At 41.2% G+C, this 24,447-nt stretch overlaps 1 protein-coding gene across 3 annotated transcripts in view; it reads left to right on the top strand.

Moving 5' to 3' along the window:
* HRAS (HRas proto-oncogene, GTPase) overlaps positions 1 to 24,447 on the top strand; it is a 74,568-nt gene that overhangs the window by 32,947 nt on the left and 17,174 nt on the right. For 2 of the 3 annotated variants that reach the window (XM_070765692.1, XM_070765710.1), the window contains exon 2: positions 7,223 to 7,377. In XM_070765692.1, the coding sequence (XP_070621793.1) occupies positions 7,267 to 7,377 (111 nt within the window). In that variant the 5' untranslated portion in view covers positions 7,223 to 7,266. Of the gene's footprint in view, positions 1 to 6,950; positions 7,005 to 7,222; positions 7,378 to 24,447 lie in introns of those variants that run through there. The other variant, XM_070765702.1, reaches the window with a different exon arrangement.

Here is a 24,447-nt window from a genome sequence, read left to right on the forward strand (position 1 = left end):
AGATTCTGGGCAGCATCCAGTGATGGGCTCCTACGGGTATGGTCAGGAGCACAGAATCGGTAGAAACATTTTGAATTTTTTTCTTTTTTTCCCTTCTGGGCTCTGGGTATGATTTTCCTATTGTAGTAAATGAGGTTGAATGTATATAATTTTAGAAGAGTTGTGTGTGTATGTGTGTGTGAGTGAGTGTGTGTGTGTACATACATACACTTTATATAGTAGATAATGTATATTGTTGTGTGCCCGTGTGTAACATGTATGTACACATATGACATACATATATAGAATTAAGTAGTATATTTTGGATGTTCAGTAAGGCACCCTAACCAAAACCCTTGATGTGAGTGACATCAAGTTGGCCACTTTTAAGCCAGACACATGACTTTTAAGCCACCCCGTCACATGATCATCAAGCCACTCCCACCTGGTCACATGACACCCACATAAGCCACACCCATAGTGCGGTAGTAAAAATTTTTGCAGCCCTTCACTGGCAGCACCACGCACTCCTATTCACTGGACACACAAACATGAACTTGTAGTCTCCAACTGGGTCATCCAATTCAAGCTGCTTTGCCCCAATCAAAAACTCCCTTCTGTTCTGCCAGGCTCTCTGGTATGAGCCTCCCGAAAATTCAAGAGTACAAATTTCAGACACACACACGTTTGAAAATTCAAAACTATGTTCTTTATCACAAAATTCAAAAGAAACAAAGCACCCTTTTTGTATTGCAAAGAGCACTCGTCCCAAAACAACCTTGTAGGCTGTACAATTCCCTTAATCAGTCCTTAAGTACTTAGCTAGCAGCTGTGAAGAAACGTCACAGCCCTCCTTCTTCCAACGAAGTGAGACACACACACTTTGCTCTGCTTTGGTTTCAAAGACGTGAAAAATCAACAAACAAAGTCCGGAAAACAGCAAAACATGGTCCTGAAGAACTGCGATCAGATAATCTTCCACAACGGCCAAACCAACAGGCTGCTATTTGTATCAGCAGCTCTAATTACTAGAGCCCCACCCAAAAGCAGGTGGCCTCTCTTATCTCCTGTAATATGCCCTCAATTGGTCTCTTCTACGCATAACTATGCGCCTGCGTGGGTCCAAGACTTCCGCATACGAATCGACCAAAGATAATGGAGATTGGCTTCTTGGGCTGTGTGCCAAGCCCCCCTCTTCCTAGTCACCCCCACCTTCTTCTTCGTCTGAGGAAACTGCACTACCTGACTCTGTTGGCAATAAAACAGGCCTATGACATGTTGATGTTTCCCCTGCATCCACCTCCACATTCCTTGGGGCAGGAGCTGGGCCAGAGCCAACCACAACACCTTCACCACGTGCCCTGGCAGAGCTCCGGGCAGCAGCGCCCGGACAATATGGTCTGATGCTGGTTGGTTGAAGTTTCACATCGGCCAAGGGAGTCTCTTGCTGATCAGGAACCTTAGTGGTTGCCAATCGTTGGAAGAAAGGATTCTGGGTTAGTATTCAAGCAGGGTCACTAATAAACAAACAAGGCAACTGCTTGAAATAGAAGGTTTATTCAATGGCTTAACATAGAGAACAGCAGCTGTAGGCTGCTGTTAATACATGAGACTGGTGGTACTTACAGTAACAGTGGACTTTAAACGTGAAGTAATAGACTTGGATGTGAAACATGCTAGATGCATAAATAAAGGTATTCCTATCTGGAGGTGTGTGAAATCCGGGGAGGAAAATCATTTTGTTGATCTTTGCCTGGGTTTGGATTTTTGTGAGGGGTGTCTAACATCAGGGTGTAGCTGTTTCCCTTACCTTGAGGGGATTCTGTTTTATGCTTGTTGCTGAAGAGGCCCATTTAATCAATTGCAGCCCGAGTGTCAGTGTGGTCAGAGAAAGTTGAAGTGGCTTGTTGGTGTCTTTAATTTTGAGGCGTGCCTGCAGACCAGAGATCGCCAGGGCTGCTCTGTGACCTGGCCAAAAGGGGAGGGGGGCTCCACAGGGATTTAAAAAAAATCTTTCAGCACTACTAAAAGCTGTTTTTAATTTTGGCTGTGTTATGACATGAGTGTGCATCCAAGATTGCGTGCTGGTATTTGTAAGACCCAAAGCAAAGGGTGGTATCATTTAACACACTTAATCCATTCCATAATAAAGTACTTTTTGTTTTTCATTTGTCTTGTCTTTTTTCGTGGCTCGCCTTGTGTTTCAAAGGGATCTTGCGGTGGCCCAAGTGGGTGGAAAATACTTCGTACATGAATGAAGTTCTAATTGTACCATGGAATGTAGTTACACTGTGGTCCAAAGAACCAGTTTATTATGTGTGTGAAACATGCCTAATGATGGGAAAATAGCTCTTTCTGATTACCTCCAAAAGCTCACTTTACTTTGTTGCAGTAAACTTCTAAGAGCCAGCTGCAGTGAGAATTGTTACAGAGTTACAGGGAATTTAACATCTCTTCTTCTTCCCCAACCATCAATTGCTTGGTTATCAACTCATCTGCAACTCTTATCCATCTTTTTGGAATTCTTCTCTGCTCGGTCTTTTCCAGGTAGTGGAAGACAGATTTAGGTCCTCCAAGAAGAGTGAGAAAGTGGGAGAAAATTAGAATCCCACTTGTTTGGTGATCTCAAGATCAGAGCAATTATTAGAGGAAAAACCATGGGTAGAATTAGAGAAAGAAATTGACGATATTAAGAATCAGGAACTATTATTTAGGAAATGGAACAAGGTAGAAATAAATAGATTATTAGAGGTAAAAGGATATGAAGAAATTAAAGCTGCAGCGATAGAAAGCGCCCAGGCAACCATAGTGCTTGGGTGGAAAGACGGTAATAAATGGACGATAAAAAATTGGTGCAGGGACATGGTGGACCACATTCACTATGAAATTGTAGAAATCAGATTACATAATTATAATGAAGAGAAATTAGCAGCAACAATGAGGCGGTGGGAGAAGGTTAAAAATTATATATTAACAATATTGGCAAGCGATGCAAATGTAAAAAATAAAATTCAATCACTTTATAATTAATGAACAATGTAACCCAGAGATGAAGCAAATGAAGGGGAAAAAATTGAATCTTCCCTGGTGAAGGGAATCTTTACTTTTTTTGTTTGGTGATGGTACACTTTTATGTTTTATGCTTTCGTTTTGTTTTTTGTAAAACTTTTTTAAAAAATCAATAAAAATTATATTTAAAAAAAAAAAAAAAGATCAGAGCAATTTCCCCCCCCCCCCCCAATATGTCTGGTTCCAGGGTCGCCCAGAAAGTAATGCACCACATTTTTTTCTCAGTCTACAATAATGGTACGAATGTGAAACTTTAGATATATATTATTTGAATTGTTAGGAGTCCGTGTGTAAAATTTGCGTTTCTTCAGACAAATAGCGTAGCTGCAGCAGTGTTTCGAAATGGCGTTTCTAAGTGATGTACATTACAAGCAGTGTGTCGTCATTGAATTTCTCACTGTGGAGAAGGAAACTGTTCACAGACGTTTGATCTCTCAGACTTTCACTTGTTTGGGCCATTAAAGGATGGCATTTGCAGAAGACATTTTGAGGATGACGATAAGATGATTTGCACAGTGCAGAAATGGCTTTGTGACCAGAACAAGGAGTGGTACCAACAGGGCATACACACCCTTGTGTCTTGCTTGAGGAAGGCCATAGAACGGGACAAAGATTACATGGAAAAATAGGGGGTGTAGAAAAAAATCGTTCTTGTGTTTCAGTTTCATTATGTTCAATAAATAATTGTTGAAGAAAAAAAATGTGGTGCATTACTTTCTGGGCGACCCTTATAGTTCCAGAAAGCTAAACTGACCTCCTCAGCATTCTCTGTGTTTGCAGGAAAATTTGGATAGGAATGAGATCTGTCACAAACATAAGTGTTTATGTAGGGAATAAATAATAAGGATCTGTCATAGAAAAACGACTTTCCAAAGTAGCTTATTTAGCAAATTAAGTGTGCTAAAATGATGGTGTCCCTGCCATGCTGTTGTTTGGAGTGTTAGTTCATAATTTGGAAGAACAGATATATGACTGGTTTGGATCGGTGCTTTCCAAATTCATTTTGAATATTGTAGGTTGATTATAGGGTTGAATTGTGTTAACAGATGGATTATTTGCTTCTGAATCTGGTCATTCTTACTCATTTCTGTTCCTTCTGTAATAAGCTATGGATATAATGGGACTAATTGGGAAACAGTAGTCCTCTTTTCAGAATGAACTATGTTCCTCTCTTTAATTTATCTCCTTTGTTATCTAAGAAAATCTTGGTCTGGTAGATAGGCAAACTAGTTTCTTATATTCTGTTCAAATGGAACCTTTTCATGAAAACATTGCAGTGAATGCAGGCAGTGTTTTCGCTCTTGTACCCATTATTTTTATTATTGTTGTTATTTTTATTGTTGTTATTATATTGTAGTAACAAAATGCAGGTAACTATAGTGTTGTAAAAGAATTAATCCTATATACCGGTAAATAAAATACTGTGCTAGTTATCTCTGACGTTGACTTGTACTTACTCAAAATGAAAGAATATTGCTAAGTATTAATACATTTAAAAGCTAATAGATACATTTATTAAACAAAAAGTATTGATTAATAATTGGGTATTATCAAGTGTTATTAGTAAGTTGTCTCACTTAGTTTGCCCATGTCATGAGGGGGAATTCCCCGGAGAAAGGAATTATATTTGGAAGAGTTAGCGGTAAAAGGAAATCAGACCATCAAAGAACATGGGAGCTGGACACCATCAAAGCTGAAACTAGCCAGAACATAGAACAACTCAAAGGAGTAATGTAGATCAGACAAAGTGGCAAGACTTGGCGCATAGAATCACCAAAAGTCGAACATGACTGAATAGATAAAATCATCATCATGTAAAATTCATAGCAGATTTTCTTCCCTACATTTGTTTATGTCATCTAAAGCAGTGTTTCCCAACCTTGGCAACTTGAAGATATTTGTACTTCAACTTCCAGAATTCCCCAGCCAGGGGAATTCTGGGAGTTGAAGTCCAGATATCTTCAAGTTGCCAAGGTTGGGAAACACTGATCTAAAGCACTTGTATATTCCTTTTTTGAACAAAATGTATTATTGTGGTTACTACTATTATTAAAATTGCTAATCCTCCTGATTCAAAAGCTTGTCTGTGCAGATTACACTTAACTTATTCTGGCAGGATTTTCTTCGTCATGAACGTGTCCATTGGGAAATGTAAAATTCCCATTCTAACTATGATTTAGAAACTGGGAATTATGACAACAAAGGAAGGTGAAAGGAACAGATAAACAGACCAATACACGTGTTATTTTTAAACGAAGCCTTAGACAATATGATTTATACCCAGTCCGTTTTTAGATTTAGTTTTCTATTCTTGAAGTTCTTCAATTCTCAGACCTGGTATTAGGGAGGACAGGTTGAAGCATAAATGGACAGGCCACCTTTACACCTACAACTGCAATTCAGGAGAAAAATATGGCTGTGTGGGAGCAAGGCTATTTTAAGAAGCACATACACACACTGGTTCTGCAACTCTTTGGATCTGTAATCTGAGCAAATTGTAAGCTCTCCATTGACATAGATGTAAAAGTTCTTTAAATGCTTATTCAGGTATAAAATAATCTGAAGTCCTACAGGGTGTAGTGTATATCAAGAATGTCAAAAGAGAAAACAGAAAACACCTGGTTGATTATATTTCAGGCTTTTCTAAGAGTGTTTGACATTAATACCCCTGGCTATAGTTTCTGTAGCTTTAAATTGCATACTACTACAGGTAGTCCTTGACTTAACAAAAGTTTATTTAGTGACATTCAAAGTTACAATGGTATTGAAAAAAGTGACTTCTGACTTTTTTTTACACTTCTGACCATTACAGCATCCCCGCAGTCACATGATCAAAATTCAGACGCTTGGCGACTGGTTCATATTTATGATGGTTGCTGTGTCCTGGGGTCATGTCATCCACTTTTGTGATTTTTTGACAAGCAAAGTCAGTGACGAAGCCAGATTAATTTAGCAACCATGCTAAATCAACTGCATTGATTCACTTAACAACGGTGGCAAGAAAAGTTGTAAAATAGGGCAAAATTCACTTAACAAATGTTCCACTTAGCATAATTTTGGGGTTCAAGTGTGGTCCTAACTCGAGGACCACCTGTACTATTCTTTTCTAGCTTTACCTTTTTGCCAGGTCACTTCATATAGCATACAGCACAAAATAAATATATGTCTGGTGGGGAGGGAGAGGGAGAGCACAATTTTGGTGGCATTGGGATGCATCATAGAGTTTCTGTCATTATAGCAATGCTTTTGGAGGTCGTCTGATTGTAGAAATTGCTGCGAGCTGTATCTGTGATTGCTTCTTACGTTGTTCACATATGTGAAAGGAGAAAAAAACAGTGTTTAGAACAATTTGTTAATAGTCCACAAATTTGTTGCTTTTTAAAAGCCTATTTAAAAAAAATATATTTAGAATGTCTTAAGAAATTCATCCAAATGTTTGTTTCAAGAATTGGAAAATTATTATTATTATTATTTATTAGATTTGTATGCCGCCCCTCTCCCCAGACTCGGGGCGGCTCACAGCAAAATAGTGACAGTGTAACAGATCTAATATTAAAAACATTCTAAACCAACATTGGAACCATACAACACAATCATACCATGCGTAAACTGCATAATATTCTTTATGAGAAGGGAGAAACGGTACATAAACTCCAGCATGAAAAGAGGAGCAGGCATTTGTATTTCACTAGCAGCAGTTTCATATTTACAAGTATTTTTATCCTTTAACTTAGTTACATCAGCCACGTACGTTTAAGTAAGGCAGAAGTTGCAGGAGGAGGACTTCATAGCTCATCCTGGCACTCTGTTTACCAGGCCAGCAATAGATTTTAAATACTGATTAACTAGCCCTGAATAATGAATACCTCCTTCCCCACATGGTGCACATTTTGCCTGCCTTATCTTGTTTTACACAATGCTTTTCAGAGGGCTCTGTTCCCTCTTAGAGCTTCTAGGTATTGCTTTTATCCTGTCTGTATAATGAAAAGAATCTAAGGATGTACTTACCTGCAGCTACAGCTCTGACTTCCAGTGCTTTTGCTGTAATTATTCCTGGGGGCTTTTGCGGGGAGAGGGGTAAGGTAGCATGAGTGTCAATCATTTGTGATAAGGGTAGAAACACTTTGCCTGATTTTTATGATATTCATATGTTTTTATTTTTTGTTTTTTCCAGGCAGTTGTCTTGTGAGCAGACCCTGAGCTGGGGTAGCCCAGAAGATGACAGAGTACAAGCTGGTGGTGGTTGGAGCTGGTGGCGTTGGGAAAAGCGCCTTGACCATTCAGCTGATTCAGAATCACTTCGTTGACGAATATGATCCCACCATAGAGGTGAGGAACCCGTTGTTTTCTTCCCAAAGTTGTGTCCTTCTCTCTCAGCCTAAATATGCATACAATCCATGCTTATGATTTGAACTTAATCACTCTTTCCACCAGGAATGTAAATGAAGAATGAGAAACGGACCAATGTTCTCTTTCCTAACATGATAATAGGTGATCCAAAGGAGAAAACAAACCCGTAATAGAAGATACATCATTATATTCTATAACCTGATTGTCTCCACATGCTTTGGATTACAGCTGCCATTTCAGAGTCATGCTGGTTGTGGGTACAGTGTTCCCTCGATTTTCGCGGGTTCGAACTTTGCGAATAGCCTATACCACGAAATATTAATTAAAAAATACTTCTCGGTTTTTTTCTATACTACAGTTTTCCCCGCCCGATGATGTCATACATCATCACCAAACTAATATTTTTTGCAAATAAATAACAAAAAAATAATGATTGTTAATAAATAATTATGTTTATAAATATTAGGATCACTAAGTGTCTTGCTCAATGGTATCAGTAATAATGGTGAGTAAATGGTTGTTAAGGGAATGGGAAATGGTAATTTAGGGGTTTAAAGTGTTAAAGGATGGCTTGTGATACTGTCCATAGTCAAAAATGGTGTATTTACTTCTGCATCTCTACTTCGCGAAAATTCAACTTTCAGGGGCGGTCTCAGAAAGCATCCCCCGCGAAACTCGAGAGAACACTGTAATGGGGAATTGCAGTCCAGCTCCTCTGAAAGGTACTAGCTTTGGCATTCTGTCATTCTCTCTCATGGTGGATAGAGCAGCTATGTATGGGATTAATCCTGTCTGTTCCTTGATTGGACTGACGCCTGCCAAAGCTTCTTGAGATGTAATTGTTGCTATTCCTTCCCCAGTTTCATTTTCCAGTCACTTTGAGTTGTATGCTAGTGCTATAGCTCCCTACCCATTGAAACTGTTGATGTTTTGAGAAACAATGTGACTTCATATCGTCTCCCAATTGTGAGTTTGTTCCATCTGGGCTGATTAGGAGGTGTTTGTTCTTTGCTGGAACTGGTTTTGCTGAGGGGGGGGAGACTCTGCCCAACTCCATGCAACATTTTTCCTTCCTCCCTTTTGATCGCTCGCTTCCTGAGGGCTTGTGGGAGGCCAGACAAGCATACTGTGGAGATTGGCTTCTAACAGAGCGATCTGAGGGCTTTTGAATAACAGCCACCTCTTTTTAGGTATCACCTTCTCTAACTAAGCTCATTAGCCTTAACAAGCCCAAAGTTTTGCCTCCTTAACATTAATGGAGATCAGCCAGTGCCTATCCTACCTACCTCCTTCCTCCTCTGCTCCATGTGGTGAACAACCACCATTTTGAATAACAGTTAGGCCTCCAGCCATCCAAACGGTGCTCCAGGGCCCTTGTGGGCTACAGTCGACAGCTTGTGGACCTCTCTTCCTAGTCATCCAGATTCCTCCCACGCTAAAGGAATACTATTATTATTTCATAAGAAAAATATTCACTTAAAATAAAATAAAATAATAAAAGCGCCCCAGTGCTACTGACCATCCCAGAGGAGTCTCGTGCTCCCAGGTCAGCATGCCATGCCCCTAGGGCAGGGGTAGGCAAAGTTGGCTCTTCTATGACATGTGGACTTCAACTCCCAGAATTCCTGAGGTAGCATGATTGGCTCAGGAATTCTGGGAGTTGAAGTCCAAAAGTCATAGAAGAGCCAACTTTGCCTACCCTTGCCCTAGGGACACGTCACCAACAACAGATGTAGCTATGCCCTCAGGGCACAGCACCCACTCTTCTACCAAACTTAATTGCTGCCAACATATTTTATTTATTTGTTTGTTTGTTTGTTTGTTTGTTTGTTTGCTTGCTTGCTTGCTTGCTTGCTTGCTTGCTTGCTTACTTACTTACTTACTTACTTACTTACTTACTTACTTACTTACTTACTTACTTATTTGAGTTGTATGCCGCCCCTCTCCGAAGACTCAGGGCGGCTAACAACAATATAAAAAGACAATGTAAACAAATCTAATATTAAAAACCATCTAAAAAACCCCAATTTAAAGAACCACTCATACATACAAGCATACCATGTATAAATTCTACAAGCCTAGGGGGAAGGGAAAATTTTAATTCCCCCATGCCTGACGACAGAGGTGGGTTTTAAGGAGCTTGTGAAAGGCAAGGAGGGTGGGGGCAACTCTGATATCTGGGGGGAGCTGGTTCCAGAGGGTCGGGGCCGCCACAGAGAAGGCTCTTCTCACCTGCTTGAGAATCTCTGTATGAGCCACTCCGTGACTCCTCATTGTCTCATCTTACGTGCAAGGTAGCGTTTTTGGTCACGATCTCGACAGCCAGACAAGTTTCTGAACTGGCAGCCTTATTGGTGCAGGAGGATTTGTGCATCTTTTACACAGATAAGGTGGTATTGCACTTAGACCCCGTTTCCCTTCCTAAGGTCAACACGACCTTCTCTGCCAACCTTTTGCACTTATCCAGTTCATCCCAATGAGAACCGTGGGCACACACTGGACGTTCGACAGGTGTTGCGCATCTATATCAAGTGCACAGAATCCTTTCGGAGATTGGAAGCCTTGTTTGTCTCCTTTCAATCGGCATCAATGGGTCGCAAGGTATTTCCTTCCGCTGTAGACAGGTGGATTCGGTCTACCATCACCAGGGTTGCAAGCTAGAAGGGCACCTTCCAGGATCACTGCCCATTCGACCAGGAGTGCGGCCACTATGGCAGCATGGGCTACCCAAGCGTCCCTGCAGGAGGTTTGCCGAGTTAAGACTGTTGGGTATTTTGATTTCTATTAATATTATTAATATTAGCAGAGTTCAGCTGGCTTAATTTGCAGCGGATTCAGCATGGCCAGAAATCAATTGTGTGGCTTAGAATCCCCTTTATTAGCAATGAATGATCACTCCTTCATAAAGATAAAATAAACTGCAATCTTTACTTACAATTCTGTTGATTCATGCATTTATATAATGCAGGCATAAATGCTTATATCCCAGGACATATGAATAACGTCTGGATGCTTCCATGTGTGAGGATGCCTTCGGATTGATCTCACACATGTGTCCTCAGCCGATGACAATGGAGCACACAGGGAGATAGAAGGAGGTGGAAGAAGGTTCAGCAGGGCCAAAAAGGAAAAAGAGAGGAGAAGTCATCTACTCCAGTGTTTCCCAACCTTGGCAACTTGAAGATATCTGGACCAACTCCCAGAATTCCCCCACCAGCATTCGCTGGCTGGGGAATTCTGGGAGTTAAAGTCCAGATATCTTCAAGTTGTCAAGGTTGGGAAACACTGATCTACTCTGCTGTGTTTATATAGTCTGCAGAGTACATGCCCCTTTTTGTCATCAAAAGATGACACACTAGTCAGTTAATTTGCGACCATAGAGATGTGTCCACAAGACAGTGTAAGCATGTGTTAGAGTGGTGAAACCAAACAGAGACCTGGGCTTCACCATCTTCTTTTGTTAGGCACTATAAAATTGACTCTTATGCCTCTGGTGAAGCCTCCTTTAGCTGGAGGATTTTACAGCAGGTTATCAGAGATGGAGACCTCACCAACCATTCCATCCCTCCCGTCTTCTGGGTTTTTTTGTTTGTCTTGGACATGTCCCATACATGGCTGCTATATCCACCATGAGGGAGAAGGGGTGTTGGTCCTACCTGATACGCCTCTTCTACGGTGGTGGATATAATAGCCAGCCACTCCCCCCTACCCTGGTTTGGTGTTTTGTTCGGTTGGCCTCTGCTGTTCTTTAGTTCAGTGTTTCCCAACCTTTTTTGAGCCGCGGCACATTATTCATGTTTTCAGAATTCTGGGGAACACTGAAGGGGGGGGGGCGGGGGGGCTAAAGAAAAGTTTGGACAAAAAAAATATCTCTTCCTCCATTTCACTCTATTTCTCCCTCCCTCTTTCTCTCTCTTCCTTCCTTCCCTTCTTTCTCTCCATCCCTCTTTCTTTCTTTCTTCCTCTCTTTTTTGCTCTCTTTCTCTCTCCCTCCTTCCCTCCCTCTATGTCTTTCCCTCTCCCTCCTTCCCCCTTTTTTTCTCTCTCTGTCTTGCTTTCTTTCCCTCTCTTTCTCTTGCTTTCTTTCTCTCATTCTCTCTCGCCTCCTTTTTCTCTCTCTATCTTTCTCTCTCGTTCACCACGCCAGCAACAGAGAGAAAAAGAAAGAGCGAGAGAGAGCCGGAGAGAGAGTGGAGTGCGCAGCAGCCATCAGCTTCCTCGCCCTCCCAGACGTCCCCAGCGCCCGGCGTCGCGCCGCCTCCCATTAGCCCGGCCGAAAGCCACACAGTCCCGGACTCCCGGATCGCTCGCTTCCCCGGCCAGCGCGGCGCTTTCCTGGGCAGATGGCTTTGCTGACCGGAGAAGCGAGCGATCCGGGAGTCCGGAACTGTGTGGCTTTGCGCCATGAAGAGAAAACGGCAGCAGGGAAAAGTCGGCTGTTTTCTCTTCATGGCGCAAAGCCACACAGTCCCGGACTCCCGGATTGCTCGCCCCAAGGCAGGAGGTGGCGGCGGAGGAGAGTGGGCGGATCGGGCGGGCAATGGGGCAGGGCGGAGAAGCCAGGGGCGCGTTTGGCCGGAGGCACCGTGGGGAGGCAGGGACAGGGAGGTGCGGCATTAGGTGCCTCCGGCCAAACGCGCCCCTGGCTTCTCCGCCCTGCCCCATTGCCCGCCCGATCCGCCCACTCTCCTCCGCCGCGGCACAGCTGACGGTGTCTCGCGGCACACTAGTGTGCCGCGGCACACCAGTTGGGAAACGCTGCTTTAGTTGATGGTTTCAGTTTGGCTATAGCACTATAGAGTCTGTCACTACACTTCTTCATCCGAAACTGGGGAAGGAATAGCAGCAATGACATCACAAGAAACTTTGGCAGGCTCAGTCCAATCAACGAGCAGACAGGATTAACCGCATACATGGCTGCTATATCCACCATCGTAGAAGAGGCATATCAGGTAGGACCAATGCCTCTTTTGCTGGGAGCATCATTTGTCATCCTTGGAGGAGGGGTGGTTGTTTTGTTGTTTGTTAATGGTTAAGGTAGTCCTATGGACTTTGGAAACACAAGCCAGCTCTGTTATATAATTTATATCTTACGTTGTACTAATCTACATAGTCTGTTAAGTATGAATTGGATTATCTTGAAATTCCATTACATGACTTTGCAGAAGAATGTTCTGCTGTCAAGGAAATATTTAAATTCCCTCCACCATATGTGCTCCTCCTCTCCCTCTGTCTCCCTCTCCCTCCCCCCCCCCCACATAAACACACACACATACAATAAAATAGGTTATCATGAGCTATACCTGCATCTTAGGACTGATCCGTAATAGGTCAGGAAAGCTGATCGGTCTATCTGTAGACAATATTAATACTGTACATACATCTGGTTTCTCTTTTGGAAATGTAAATAGTTTAACAATAGAACTGTGGTTTTCAAATCAGCCACATTTATTTTTCATCAAGAAGAGTGTATTTTCTGAATTATCTTTATTAGGGTCCAAACGCAAGAAAAGAACTTATTCCCAGCTAGTTCGGTACTTTCAGTCTGATAGAAGCAAATCATAGTGCTTTAGTATGGGTTTGCTTCTAAGTAAGTATGCCTAAAATTTTAGTTATGTCCCTAAATCCTACATAGCTTTCTCAGAAGTAACTGCATCCTACTGACTCTTGTGCTGCTATTTAGTGGATCTTAATTGAGTATACAAACTATATAATGCACCCTTTTTTCCTTAAATGAAATCCATGCACGCAGTTGGTAAATATTTTTGTGGCCTTAAGGAAGACTGTAGAGTTGCAACTCCACTGACAGTTGTTAGTGACTTAAGCATTCCTTGATCAACTCTTTTATCCATCAGAATGAACAATGGGCTGCTTTGCAAAACAATAACATATAATTTTACCCTCCTTTTGAGATGACAGCAGTGGTCTGCCATCAGCATGAGAGAATTTGCAATTTCTAAAAGAAAGAAAGTGGGTTGGCATAGTTACCTATTGTGTGGATATTCTGGCATGGTTATACGATTATGAGCCACGGTGGCGCAGTGGTTAGAGTGCAGTAATTCAGGCTACTCCTTCTGCCTGCTGCCTGCCTGCAATTTGGCAGTTCAAATCTCACCAGGCTCAAGGTTGACTCAGCCTTCCATCGTTCTGAGGTGGGTAAAATGGGGAGCCAGATTGTTGGAGGGGGTGTCAATATGCTGACTCTGTAAATCACTTACAGCGCTGTAAAGCGGTATATAAGTGCTGTTGCTATTGCTGTTACTTTTTCCTAAGGGAAAAGTGAGAGAAAGATGCTGAAAGAGATTAAGTACATTATCTAAGAGCTCCAGGATCTGGATGTTTCAGACTTCTCAGTTGCCCCCACCATCAACAAATCCTGAGGTTTCTATGCTGACTTCCCCTCCTACTTTGTGATTCTTTTAGAAAATGCTGGAATAAGATAGTACTAATACTTTATGCAATCCCCCCCCACCAAAAAAAAAAATCTGGGCAAGGCCAAGGAAATGGACAGTGTGAGATTTCAATAAGACATGGGGAAAATATAAAGTCTTGGAAACTATCATAGGCATTTCTTAGCCTCATTTATTGTAAGTTATTTAAGATGGAATATGTTCAGTACTCTCAAATGCTTCTTCCTGAACTTCTTTCCACCTGGACTAAGTTTATGAGATAACTTGTCTACAGACTCCTGTATTGCTATCTGGTATTTGCCTATGTGAAGGGAGGGTTGCAGCCATCTATAGAAATACCTATAGATTTGTCTTACCAGGCATCCAACCCTACAAAATGGAACAGGGGCCTTGTTGGTGGACTAGATTGATGGACTAGAAATAGAGTCTCTATTCTTAGAGAATCTCAGATCAATTATGCTGGTATCCATGCTAATGTTGTCTGGTTCAGGGTTACCATGGTAACCCTGGGACGTTCTCAGAAAACCATCGGTCCCAGACTCTTTTCAGGGCATAATTTAGGCCTTTAAAAATATTGTCACAGTCCAAACATAGAAGTTAAAACAGCACAATGCATATCTATCCAATAAAAAACCTATTCATTCCTGAAGTAGTATATCCAAGCAAGGAAGCAATCAGGTTCAAAAACTTCTACTTGCCACAGTAGTAAATTTGTCTCCATTTCTAGAGACTTCTCAATCCTGGTCATTTAATAAAGTAGTGCATAACTGTTATGTCCTTAAGTTTTCACTCAGGTCTGACCTCGACAGGGGGCACTATATTCGTTTCTGATTGGTTGCCTGTTTGACAGCTCAGTATAAAAGGAGCTGTCAAATAGGACCTCAGCTATTGCCATTAGCTGAGAGATTGCTGGGCATGTTAGCTTCAGGGTTTGGCAATTTGTTAGCCATTGAATGTTAGAAATAAAGAACTGTTAGCCTTTAAGACTGGCTTGCTTCAGTCATTGACCCTCCATTCTGGGAATAGAACGATGACTATCATATCAGTGGGGTCTGATACTTCACCAGAAGAGCCCTGCATTCCTCCTCCCGTAACAGAATACCATACGAAACTAGACTTACAATCCTGGGCCTAGAAAACTTAGAACTAAGACGCCTTAAACATGATGTAAGTATTGCCCACAAGATTATATGCTGTAATGTCCTGCCTGTCAACTACTTCAGCTTCAACCACAACAACACAAGAGATTCAACATTAACAGATTCAAGCTCAATATTAACCGCTCCAAACTTGACTGTAAAAAATACGACTTTAGTAATAGAGTTGTTGAAGCGTGGAACTCATTACCGGACTCCGTAGTATCATCCCCTAACCCCCAACATTTTACCCTTAGACTGTCCACGGTTGACCTCTCCAGATTCCTAAGAGGTACTCTCTCTTCTATTCTTTCTCTAATTCTATTTCCTCAAAGGTGTCCTCTATTACTTTCATTGTGTATCATTGTGCATTGGACTAACTAACTAACTAACTGACTAACTGACTAACTAACTAACCAACCAAATAAATAAATAAATAAATAAATAAATAAAAATGAATAGTTTGTAAATAGAGGGGAGATTAGCCCTGCCCTCCGAAACTGATATAGGACATTCCAAAAGTATGTAAGCTATCACACCAGTTTTAAAGCCTGAGCAGATAATGTGAATGCTCTTCATTAAAAAGTAGGGTATAAAGAATCAGAGAACGACTGAGAGCACAAGAGTCAAAAGAACCGTTAACTGGCCAGGTCCTCTCCTGCTGCCTTTGCTGAGTCAGCTCTGAGGCTGCTGAGTTTCCCTCTTGTGTCTTCTTGGTGGCAGTGCTACAAAAGTTAGTGGTGGGGAGACCTTTGTGGGCTCAAATCAGCTGCTGAAGCGGCGAAGTCACAGTATATAAATCTTCCCTTCTCTTTCTCCAGGCTACCTTCTGTTGCTGTAGCCTGAGAGGCCATCTTGGTGCCTTAGGCCAGTGTTTCCCAACCTTGGCAACTTGAAGGTATCTGGACTTCAACTCCCAGAATTCCCCAGCCAGCGAATGCTGGCTGGGGAATTCTGGGAGTTGAAGTCCAGGTATCTTCAAGTTGCCAAGGTTGGGAAACACTGCCTTAGGCCTCCCGCTGTTTGAGAGATTTGTCTGGGGGGGGGGGGTGTCTAAGAGCTCTGTGGGCATTCTTGGTGATGATTTACCTCAGATGTTCTCTTGTCTTTTTTATTGACTGGATCCTTCTTTTCAAGTGATAGTCGGGTGTGGGGCGTAGCTTTTGCAGACTGGGATGGCATGGCCCAAGCGTCTAGATCTGCCGCAGAGCTGGTCTGGGTGTGTGAGGCAAGATTGTGATGGTGGTAGCTTTTCAAAATGCAGCTGCATGTGACAAATAATTCTGCGTAAGATCTGCTATATTTAGAATGCGAACAAGAGGTGGATAATATGTAACTGCAGCAGGAAAAGTAATACTAGAAAGATTATCTCCCCTCCTCCTCCTCCCTTTTTTTTTTTTTTTTTTGCAACCTTTAGCATTGTAGTTAGGCTTCATTTCAGGCCCAGGTTGTTTTGAGGGAGTTTTTCGACCAATTTTCTGTCAAGATTACTCTTCTATCCCTGCCCGCTTAATGGGAATTCTATTTTTATTTGTTACATCTATTTCTACCCACCAGTTCCTTGAGTAGAGCACACAAAGTGTTCCTTACCCCCCCTTTCAGCTTCTCCGTGGAAACCTGACAATTTCACAACACACTTCTTACTCTCTTGTAGTCAGTTTCATGTGCTTACAAAGAAACAGCCAACATGATTCTTCTGGCTTGTAAAAGTCGCTCACCCGTCCACCTCAAAGAGTGCCCCAAGGAAAACTGATTGTATTATGACCTTGTAGTACTTTTTGATTGCTAAACCAGATCGTTGCAGAAATATGGAAAAGAGGGATTTTTGAGGGGAAATCGCACTACGTATTGTCTTGGAATCTGCATCCTGATCGGATGAGGTCACGCTGTGTGAATTCATCCCAAGAGAGCTTGATCACCTCATCCTGGTTTGGATATCAACTGGGCCTTATTGTTGTGAAACCCAGATCTCCCTCTGAGTAGGTTCTAAAGGACAGGGCATTCTTCAACTGTTTTGTTATTTGTGGAAGTCTTCAACTTTTTGATATCTTGATCTCACTTTAAATACAAATCCAATTAAAATAAAAATAGAAATAAATAAATGTTTAGAGGAAAGTGTCTTTACACTTGGGGATGGTTCTTAGTGGCAAGGTTGTGTTTTGTGCCTGTTTTTTTTTTAAAAAAACTTCGGGGCATCTTTCAGCAGTCTCTGGTGTCTTTTTCAAATTTTTGCAAAAAAAGAGGTGGAAAGGTTACATTTACAACATCCCACTGTTGCATCTTTCTGTCCTTGCTGAGTGCAGATAGGCTGGTGAAAGGGATAGGCTTCCTAGAGAAGAACTCTCTCTCTCCCCTCCCTCCCTCCTTGTCTCCTTCCCTCTCTGTCTCTCTCGCTCACACATTCACACATCCTGCAGGCTCTGCTTTGTGGCTAAAGTATCTGGTTTTGTCATTTTGAAGTGCAAAACAGTAGCCTGTATTGTTCTCAGAAGGTCAGTTGGGAGCAGCGTAATAAAATTTGATCAGCAACATTAAATGAGAAATTGGGGAGGGGGCCTGAATGGCTTTTGTTGGGGGCTTGGCTCAGTCCAATCTAGCTCTCTTCCCCTCTTCCGTTCTAAATTGCCAAGCTTGAAGCCACCATCTTCAATAGCCAGTATTGTGTGACACGTTTTCCAGATGTGTTTGGTTCCTGTTATAGATGAGGTAAAAAAAAAATTCCCCCCCTATTGCGACAAAGTAGAGGTAATAATGTGAGCTGGTGCAGCTCAACTTGCCTAGTAAATATTTTTGCTTTTAATTCAATTTTCTTATTTTCCAGGCCTGTAGTAGAGGTAGAGAATACTATTATCTCAGTTTTGCAGCTTTGGGGCATTTCTAAAAGTTTCAATGTAGTTCCTTCCCCAAAGCTGGTGTTCCTGAGAAGTGTTGGAGTTTAATACTCCAATTCACAGCCTGCATTGCTTTTGGGAATTGTAGATGTCGTAGTCCAAGACTGCTGGAAGGCACTGGGTTAGGAAAATCTGTTTTAATTGTTCACCTAGGACAAAGGTTTCATGGTGCCATGTTGCCATCATGTAATTCATAATGACATTTTTCCCTTGGTGGAGCTGGGGTGGACATGGGTTGCGCATGACGCATGACACATCCAGCCTGTGGGCCACCAGTTTGACACCCTGACCTAGCACATGTGGAATTCTATAATTTTAAAGGAATACACCTGCTACTACAAATTCCTGTGTAGAATATTTTGAGCTCACGAGCTTGTATTTAGTTAACAAAACAGCAATATTCCCCTCCTGTGTAAAATTGTTCTTTCTCACACTGGATGACAGTAATTTACCTTGCTTTCAAAATCTGGAATCACAGAATTTTTTTTTCTTTTTGTTTTAAAACAAAATTTCTCGGCAAATGTTTTCTGGTTTAAAAAAGTGCCACAGCAGGAAACAACAACAACATAGTTTATGACTAGAAACAGAACATGAAGCTATGCCATTATTATATGACTGGTTGAAATGGATATGGTTTAATGATTACAAACTCTGTTTTGTACACAGGAAATAATAATTTTAAAAAGGCTTTGAATGTTTTTTGTTCCGGCATGAGAATTTAGTAATAAATTTTCACTTTTTTTCAAATTGAGAAGCTAATATAAATAAGAATGTATTACAGGGAATCCTTGACCTATGACCCCAAGTGAGCACAAAATTTCTTTTGCTAAGTGAGGCATTTGTTAAGTGAGTTTTGTCCCATTTTGCAACCTTGCTTGCCACAGTTGTTAAGAGAATCACTGCAAATGTTAAATTAATAACACGGTGTTAAGTGAATCCAACTCCCCCACCGGCTTTGCTTGTCAGAAGGTCACAAAGGGTGATCACATGATCGTGAGACACTGCAGCTGTCATAAACATGTGTCAGTTGCCAAGCATTTGAATTTTGATCATATGACCTTGGAGATGGTGCAACGATGTGGGAAAAACAGTTATAAGTCACTTTTTCCAGTGTCATTGTAACTTTGAACGGTCACTAAACAAACTGTTGTAAGTCGAGGACTATCTGTACATAGCTGAGAAATGAGGCTGTCTCCTATAAATAGATGATCTGCTTAATGAGGCACATCTGGAAATTATTGTATCCTGCATTGGATAAGTCAACATTCCAGATGCCTGGTCGGAGACCCAAGTATTTATTTAATAATAAAGGGGTTAAAAATGGGCTGTTTTCTAGTGATCTATTTTTTAAATCCCTTTGCAGGAGATGAAAACTTTGAAAATATTCATTTGAGTCTTTTAAAAGCTGATAGCTGCCCCTTGCAGTTTTTGTTGCTAATGATCGATAGCTACATACATGTGCTGCTTTAAATTTGAAAAATCCCGTGTGACATTTATATTTGATCTATTGTGAAAATGTTCACGTACTATCATTAACTGACAATGAACCAACTGTGCGTATAACTGCAAAAGATTTTTATTAATATTGCTTCTTCATTGCTTATTGACCCCTATGACAATCATTAAGTGTCGTACCACATGATTCTTTACAAATGTATATTTTATTTTATGTACGCTGAGAGCATATGCACCAAGACAAATCCCTTGTGTGTCCAATCACACTTGGCCAATAAAATTCTATTCTATTCTATTCTATTCTAAAAGCTGGGAAGTAGCTTCACAGATACATTCAATTGTTAATGGAAGTTTTTACCTTGACGTAATATATTTTGATTGCAAAATTCGGGGCACTCATCCCCCCACTCCATTCCTATGGGAGATGTACCTATCCTCTGTTTGCCAGGATAGGAATGTTTCCACGTACCAAATCCCAACTTTCCTTCTCCTCCCATCCCCAATTGTTTTTTGAGTGTTCTTACTTGATGTAAGCCACTCAGAGTCACTTTGGAGCCTCTAAATCTCATACATAAATAACTACTCGTTCTAATACCACTATTGTCTCCACCAGACTGTTTCATAGAATTCCCCTTGGATATAATTTGTTTTTTAAAAAATATTCAATATTTCCTCTGTCTAGATTCATCTTAGAAAAAAATTATTGGCCCACGCCCTCTTGTTCTTCATCATGTCTATCTAATAAACTTCTTTGATATACTTATATAAATATCTCTTTTTTTAGATCTACTCTTGCCATCTTATTTTTGATGCTTTCAAACATCACGTCTTAAGTTTTTGATGTGTAATGGAAATACATGTGACTGAGAATTTGCCATTTATTTTTTTGAGAACAATGGAACCAAATTTGCTTGACCACTTCATATTCCTTCTTCAGCAAACCACAGAGAAGCAGGGGTCACTATACACGAAGATGGATATGGAGCAACCATTTTTATCATTCCTCTTGTCAAGCTGTAAAGAGAGGTTGCTAATACATGATTGATGGAGACATAAAAGGCATTTTCTCCATAAAAGAGTCATCTTGAAAATAGTATCCAACCAAGCAACAGCTCAGTTGTTCTTTGTCCAAGATTCTCCTTTGGAATTTATTTATGTATTTTATCTATTTATTTGTTTCATCAGTTTGTTTACTAAGGGGTACTACAAATACAGGAACTCCATGGCAACTCTGGTTATTGTAGTTCCAGTGTGCCTAAATGGAAGATCACAGTTTGGAGTAGGCTACAGAAAAAAATATATTTGAAATTAAAGTATTTTTAGCCCTTGGATTTATATGAATTACAAATGTTTCCTGCTTTCTGTGTCTAAAAGGAATTGGAGATCAGTTCTTAAAAGTTTTCTTAGAAGTCATTTATTGTCCCTGGCCCTTGACCTGTTCGTTTTTTAATGTAAGAGCAGTGGCAACAGTACCAAAGCTCAAGTTCGACAAAATCAACAAGAGTGATCCTTGAGTTTGCCTACATTGTGTTCCTCATCAAATTCCAAGACCCTTGAAATTTTTCCTTCTGTTTTATATTAACCTTCATTTGACATGTTATCTGAAGGAAGATTAATTGCTCTTGTGTTTAAGTTACAATGAGAAGGGGACCTTTTATTCTGCTCATTGGGATGATGTTGAGAAGTAGCTTGCAAAGATGTCACTAGGATTTCATTTTGTTCATTCATTTCATTCATTCGTTCAATTATTGCTTGATTGGATTTATATAGCTGCCTATTCACCCATGGTGTCTCAAGGCGGCTTACAGAATATAAAACCACATTTAAAGCAATAAAAGTAATAAAAATAATTAAATAAATTAATATAGTATAATATAATAAATATCACCACCACCACCCCTGTCCCAGCGACTGCGGTTCACACGAGCCATTTAATGAGCTTATCCCGCTCTGGATTCCTCAGATCTGCTAGCAGAACCAGGTCTTCAGTGCCTTCTACTATAGTGTGGGCTGTTCTAATCTCTTGGGGAATGATGTTCCAGAGAGAGGGAGCCACTACAGAGAAGACCCTTCTTCTGAGGGTCCCTGAGTCCAACCAGGTGTATCTCCCTTGGGGATGGGACCTGCAGCATTTCCTGCCTCCCCGCTCTGATGGGTCAGATAGATGTGACTGGTAAGAGATGGTATCTCAGATAACCTGATCCCAAGCCGTGGAGGGTTTTAAAGATGACAACTAGCACCTTGAATTGCACCCGAAAGCAAATCAGCAGCCAATGCAGCTTCTGCAGAAGAGGTAATACATGTACACACCAGGGTCTGCACAAAACCATGCGGGCCCTGTGGAACCCCATAAAGCAGGGGTTTTAAACAATCATTTGAAATAATGTCTGAATGCTTTGTTCAGATGGTTTACTTGTCTTTTTCTGGGAGGTCAAGGTCGCCTTTCATTTTATCCCTGCCACAGCCACTCATTTGGTTATGTGCTTGCCCTATATCAGTGATGGCGAACCTATGGCATGGGTGTCACAGGTGACGCCCAGAGCCATATCTGCTGACACGCGAGCCGTTGCCCTAGCTCAGCTCCAATGTGCATGTTTGTGCAGCCAGTGGATTTTTGGCTTGCACAGAGACACTGTGAGGGCGTTTTTCACTTCCAGAGAGCCTCCGGGGGATGGGGGAGGGCATTTCTGGCTCCAGGGAAGCCTTTGGAGCTTAGGGAAGGCGAAACACGAGCCTTCTTGGCCCACCAGAAGTTGGTAAACAGGCTGTTTCTGGCCTCCAGAGGGCCGCTGGGGGTGGGAGAAGCTGTTTTCACCCTCCCCAGACATTGAATTATGGGTGTGGGCACTCACGCATGCACGATAGCGCACACACATGCTTTTTCGGCACGCAAAGAAAAAAAGGTTTGCCATCACTGCCCTATACATTTGCCAGATCAGAAACGACATTATATTTAAAAAACAGTGCAAACAGTCAAAATGCAAAAAGTATGGCAATGATATCATGTAGTGGGGGAAGCATATAAAGGCCAGTTTCAGTCATCCCTCATCAATCATTGCTCGAATTCATGAAATGACTCAGCCCAGCACTCATTGGAAAAGCAGATTTTCAATGCATTTTTTTAAAGCAGGCCAGGAATGTGCTTGTTGCTAAAGCAATAAAGTTACTTGTCCCATTGGGATTGGGCGGCATAGAAGTCAAAGAAATAGATAAATACTCGTGTAAGATGAATCGGAACAATTAAGACATTTAAGATCTCTTTTTTAAGCAAGGAAGAATGGTGGGAGGTCTTAAGCATAAAACGTATCAGGAAAGACTTCATGAACTCATCTGTATAGTCTGGAGGACAGAAGGGAAAGGAGGACATGATAGAAACATTTAAAGATGTCAAAGGGTTAAATAAGGTCCAGGAGGGAAGTGTTTTTAATAGGAAAGTGAACACAAGAACAAGGGGACACAATCTGAAGTTAGTTGGGGGAAAGATCAGAAGCAACATGAGAAAATATTATTTTACTGAAAGAGTAGTAGATCCTTTGTTGTGGTTAGCTCTAGCCCAGCTCCTTCCCCAAGGACTGTGGATGTGGGGGAGACATCCACATGCTGCAGGCCTGTTTTGCCCCCGGTGGAATCTGCTGCTGAAGGCTCCTCTGACCAAGAAGACATGAGTGACAGGGAGGAGGAGAGTGTGGCAGACAGCTCAGAAGGAGATCAATTATCTAGCTCCTCCTTGGATTCAGAACAAGAGTTAATGGTACAGCCACGCATGCGGAGAGCGATGCATAGCCAACAACAACTGAGAGATTATTATCAAAGAAAATGAGGCCACCTGTGGTTGGGTGGGGCTGTGGTAATTAGTGAGGCTGCTATAAATAGCAGCCTGTGGGTTTGGCCATTGTGGAGGATTATCTGATTGTTGTGTTTCCTGACTGCTTTACTGACTTTGACATTTTGTGTGCTGATTTTCCCCCGCTTTGAAACTAAACCAGAGCAAAGTGTGTTTCACTTTGTGAAAGAAGGAGGACTGTGAATTGCCTCACAGCTGCAAGCTAAGTATCACAGAACTGATAAGGGACTTGTACAAATTACCAGTTTGGTTGGAGACGAGTGCTCTTTGCTATACAAAAAGAGGGCTTAGGTTAAGTGAATTTTCATTATAAAGAACATTGTTTTGAATTTTCAAACGTGTGTGTATGTGTCTGAAATTTGTACCTGTGAATTTTTGGGAGGAGTCTACCAGAGAGCCCGACAGAACATCCTTGGAACAAACTTCCAGCAGACGTGGTAGATAAATCCACAGTAACTGAATTTAAACATGCCTGGGATAAACATATATCCATCCTAAGATAAAATACAAAAAATAGTATAAGGGCAGACTAGATGGACCATGAGGTCTTTTTCTGCCGTCACTCTTCTATGTTTCTATGAAGTAGCAAATCCCACAGGACAGTGTTGTGGCAGGTGAAACTCAATTAAAATTCCCACTAAACAAAGGAAGGTTGGCTTACACTTTGCATTATTCCCAAGGGAGATTCAAGTTTAGGGAAAATATGCAGTATGCATAAAGTAGACCATCCTGGCAGTCTTCATCTGATTCCCAGCTCATAAATAAGCTAGCCTTAAGTGGCCCTTAATTGCACCAGTCTTGAAGGGTATTTTCCCCTCTTTATTCCAGCACAAACTAAAAGATTCCTCAAGGTAGATAAAAATCTACCACACCCTACGTGGAAGGGAAATCAGGTAACTGAGCTTGGAGATAGAAAGGATCAGCAGTGGGGATGTTTCACACCCATAGTTTTCTGTTGAGTCAAAGTGGGTGAAAGAGCAACATCATATAGAGAAAAGGCCCAAGGGAAAAAGCACATGCTAGAGTTAAGAACACTATGATTAGGTGTTTTACATGCTTTGCTAGGAAATACGTAGCAAAAAATAAAGTAAAGCATTGAGAAAATACCCCTATTGAGAATTGTAATAATTAGGTATTTTTAAATTTTTTTAAAAGCCAAGTGAGATTTGTGTCTGTAGTTAAATTTTTAAAAATATTTTACAGTAGCAGGTTACATTTTTGTCTCTCTTAATTCTGGACTTCCACTATTTAGCCTTTTACTTACAACTTTTTTTTTCAGAAAAATGAATGTGTCACCGTTTTATTTATTTAAG

Source organism: Erythrolamprus reginae, chromosome 1, assembly GCF_031021105.1.
Source record: "Erythrolamprus reginae isolate rEryReg1 chromosome 1, rEryReg1.hap1, whole genome shotgun sequence".
Classification (NCBI taxonomy): Eukaryota; Metazoa; Chordata; class Lepidosauria; order Squamata; family Dipsadidae; genus Erythrolamprus; species Erythrolamprus reginae.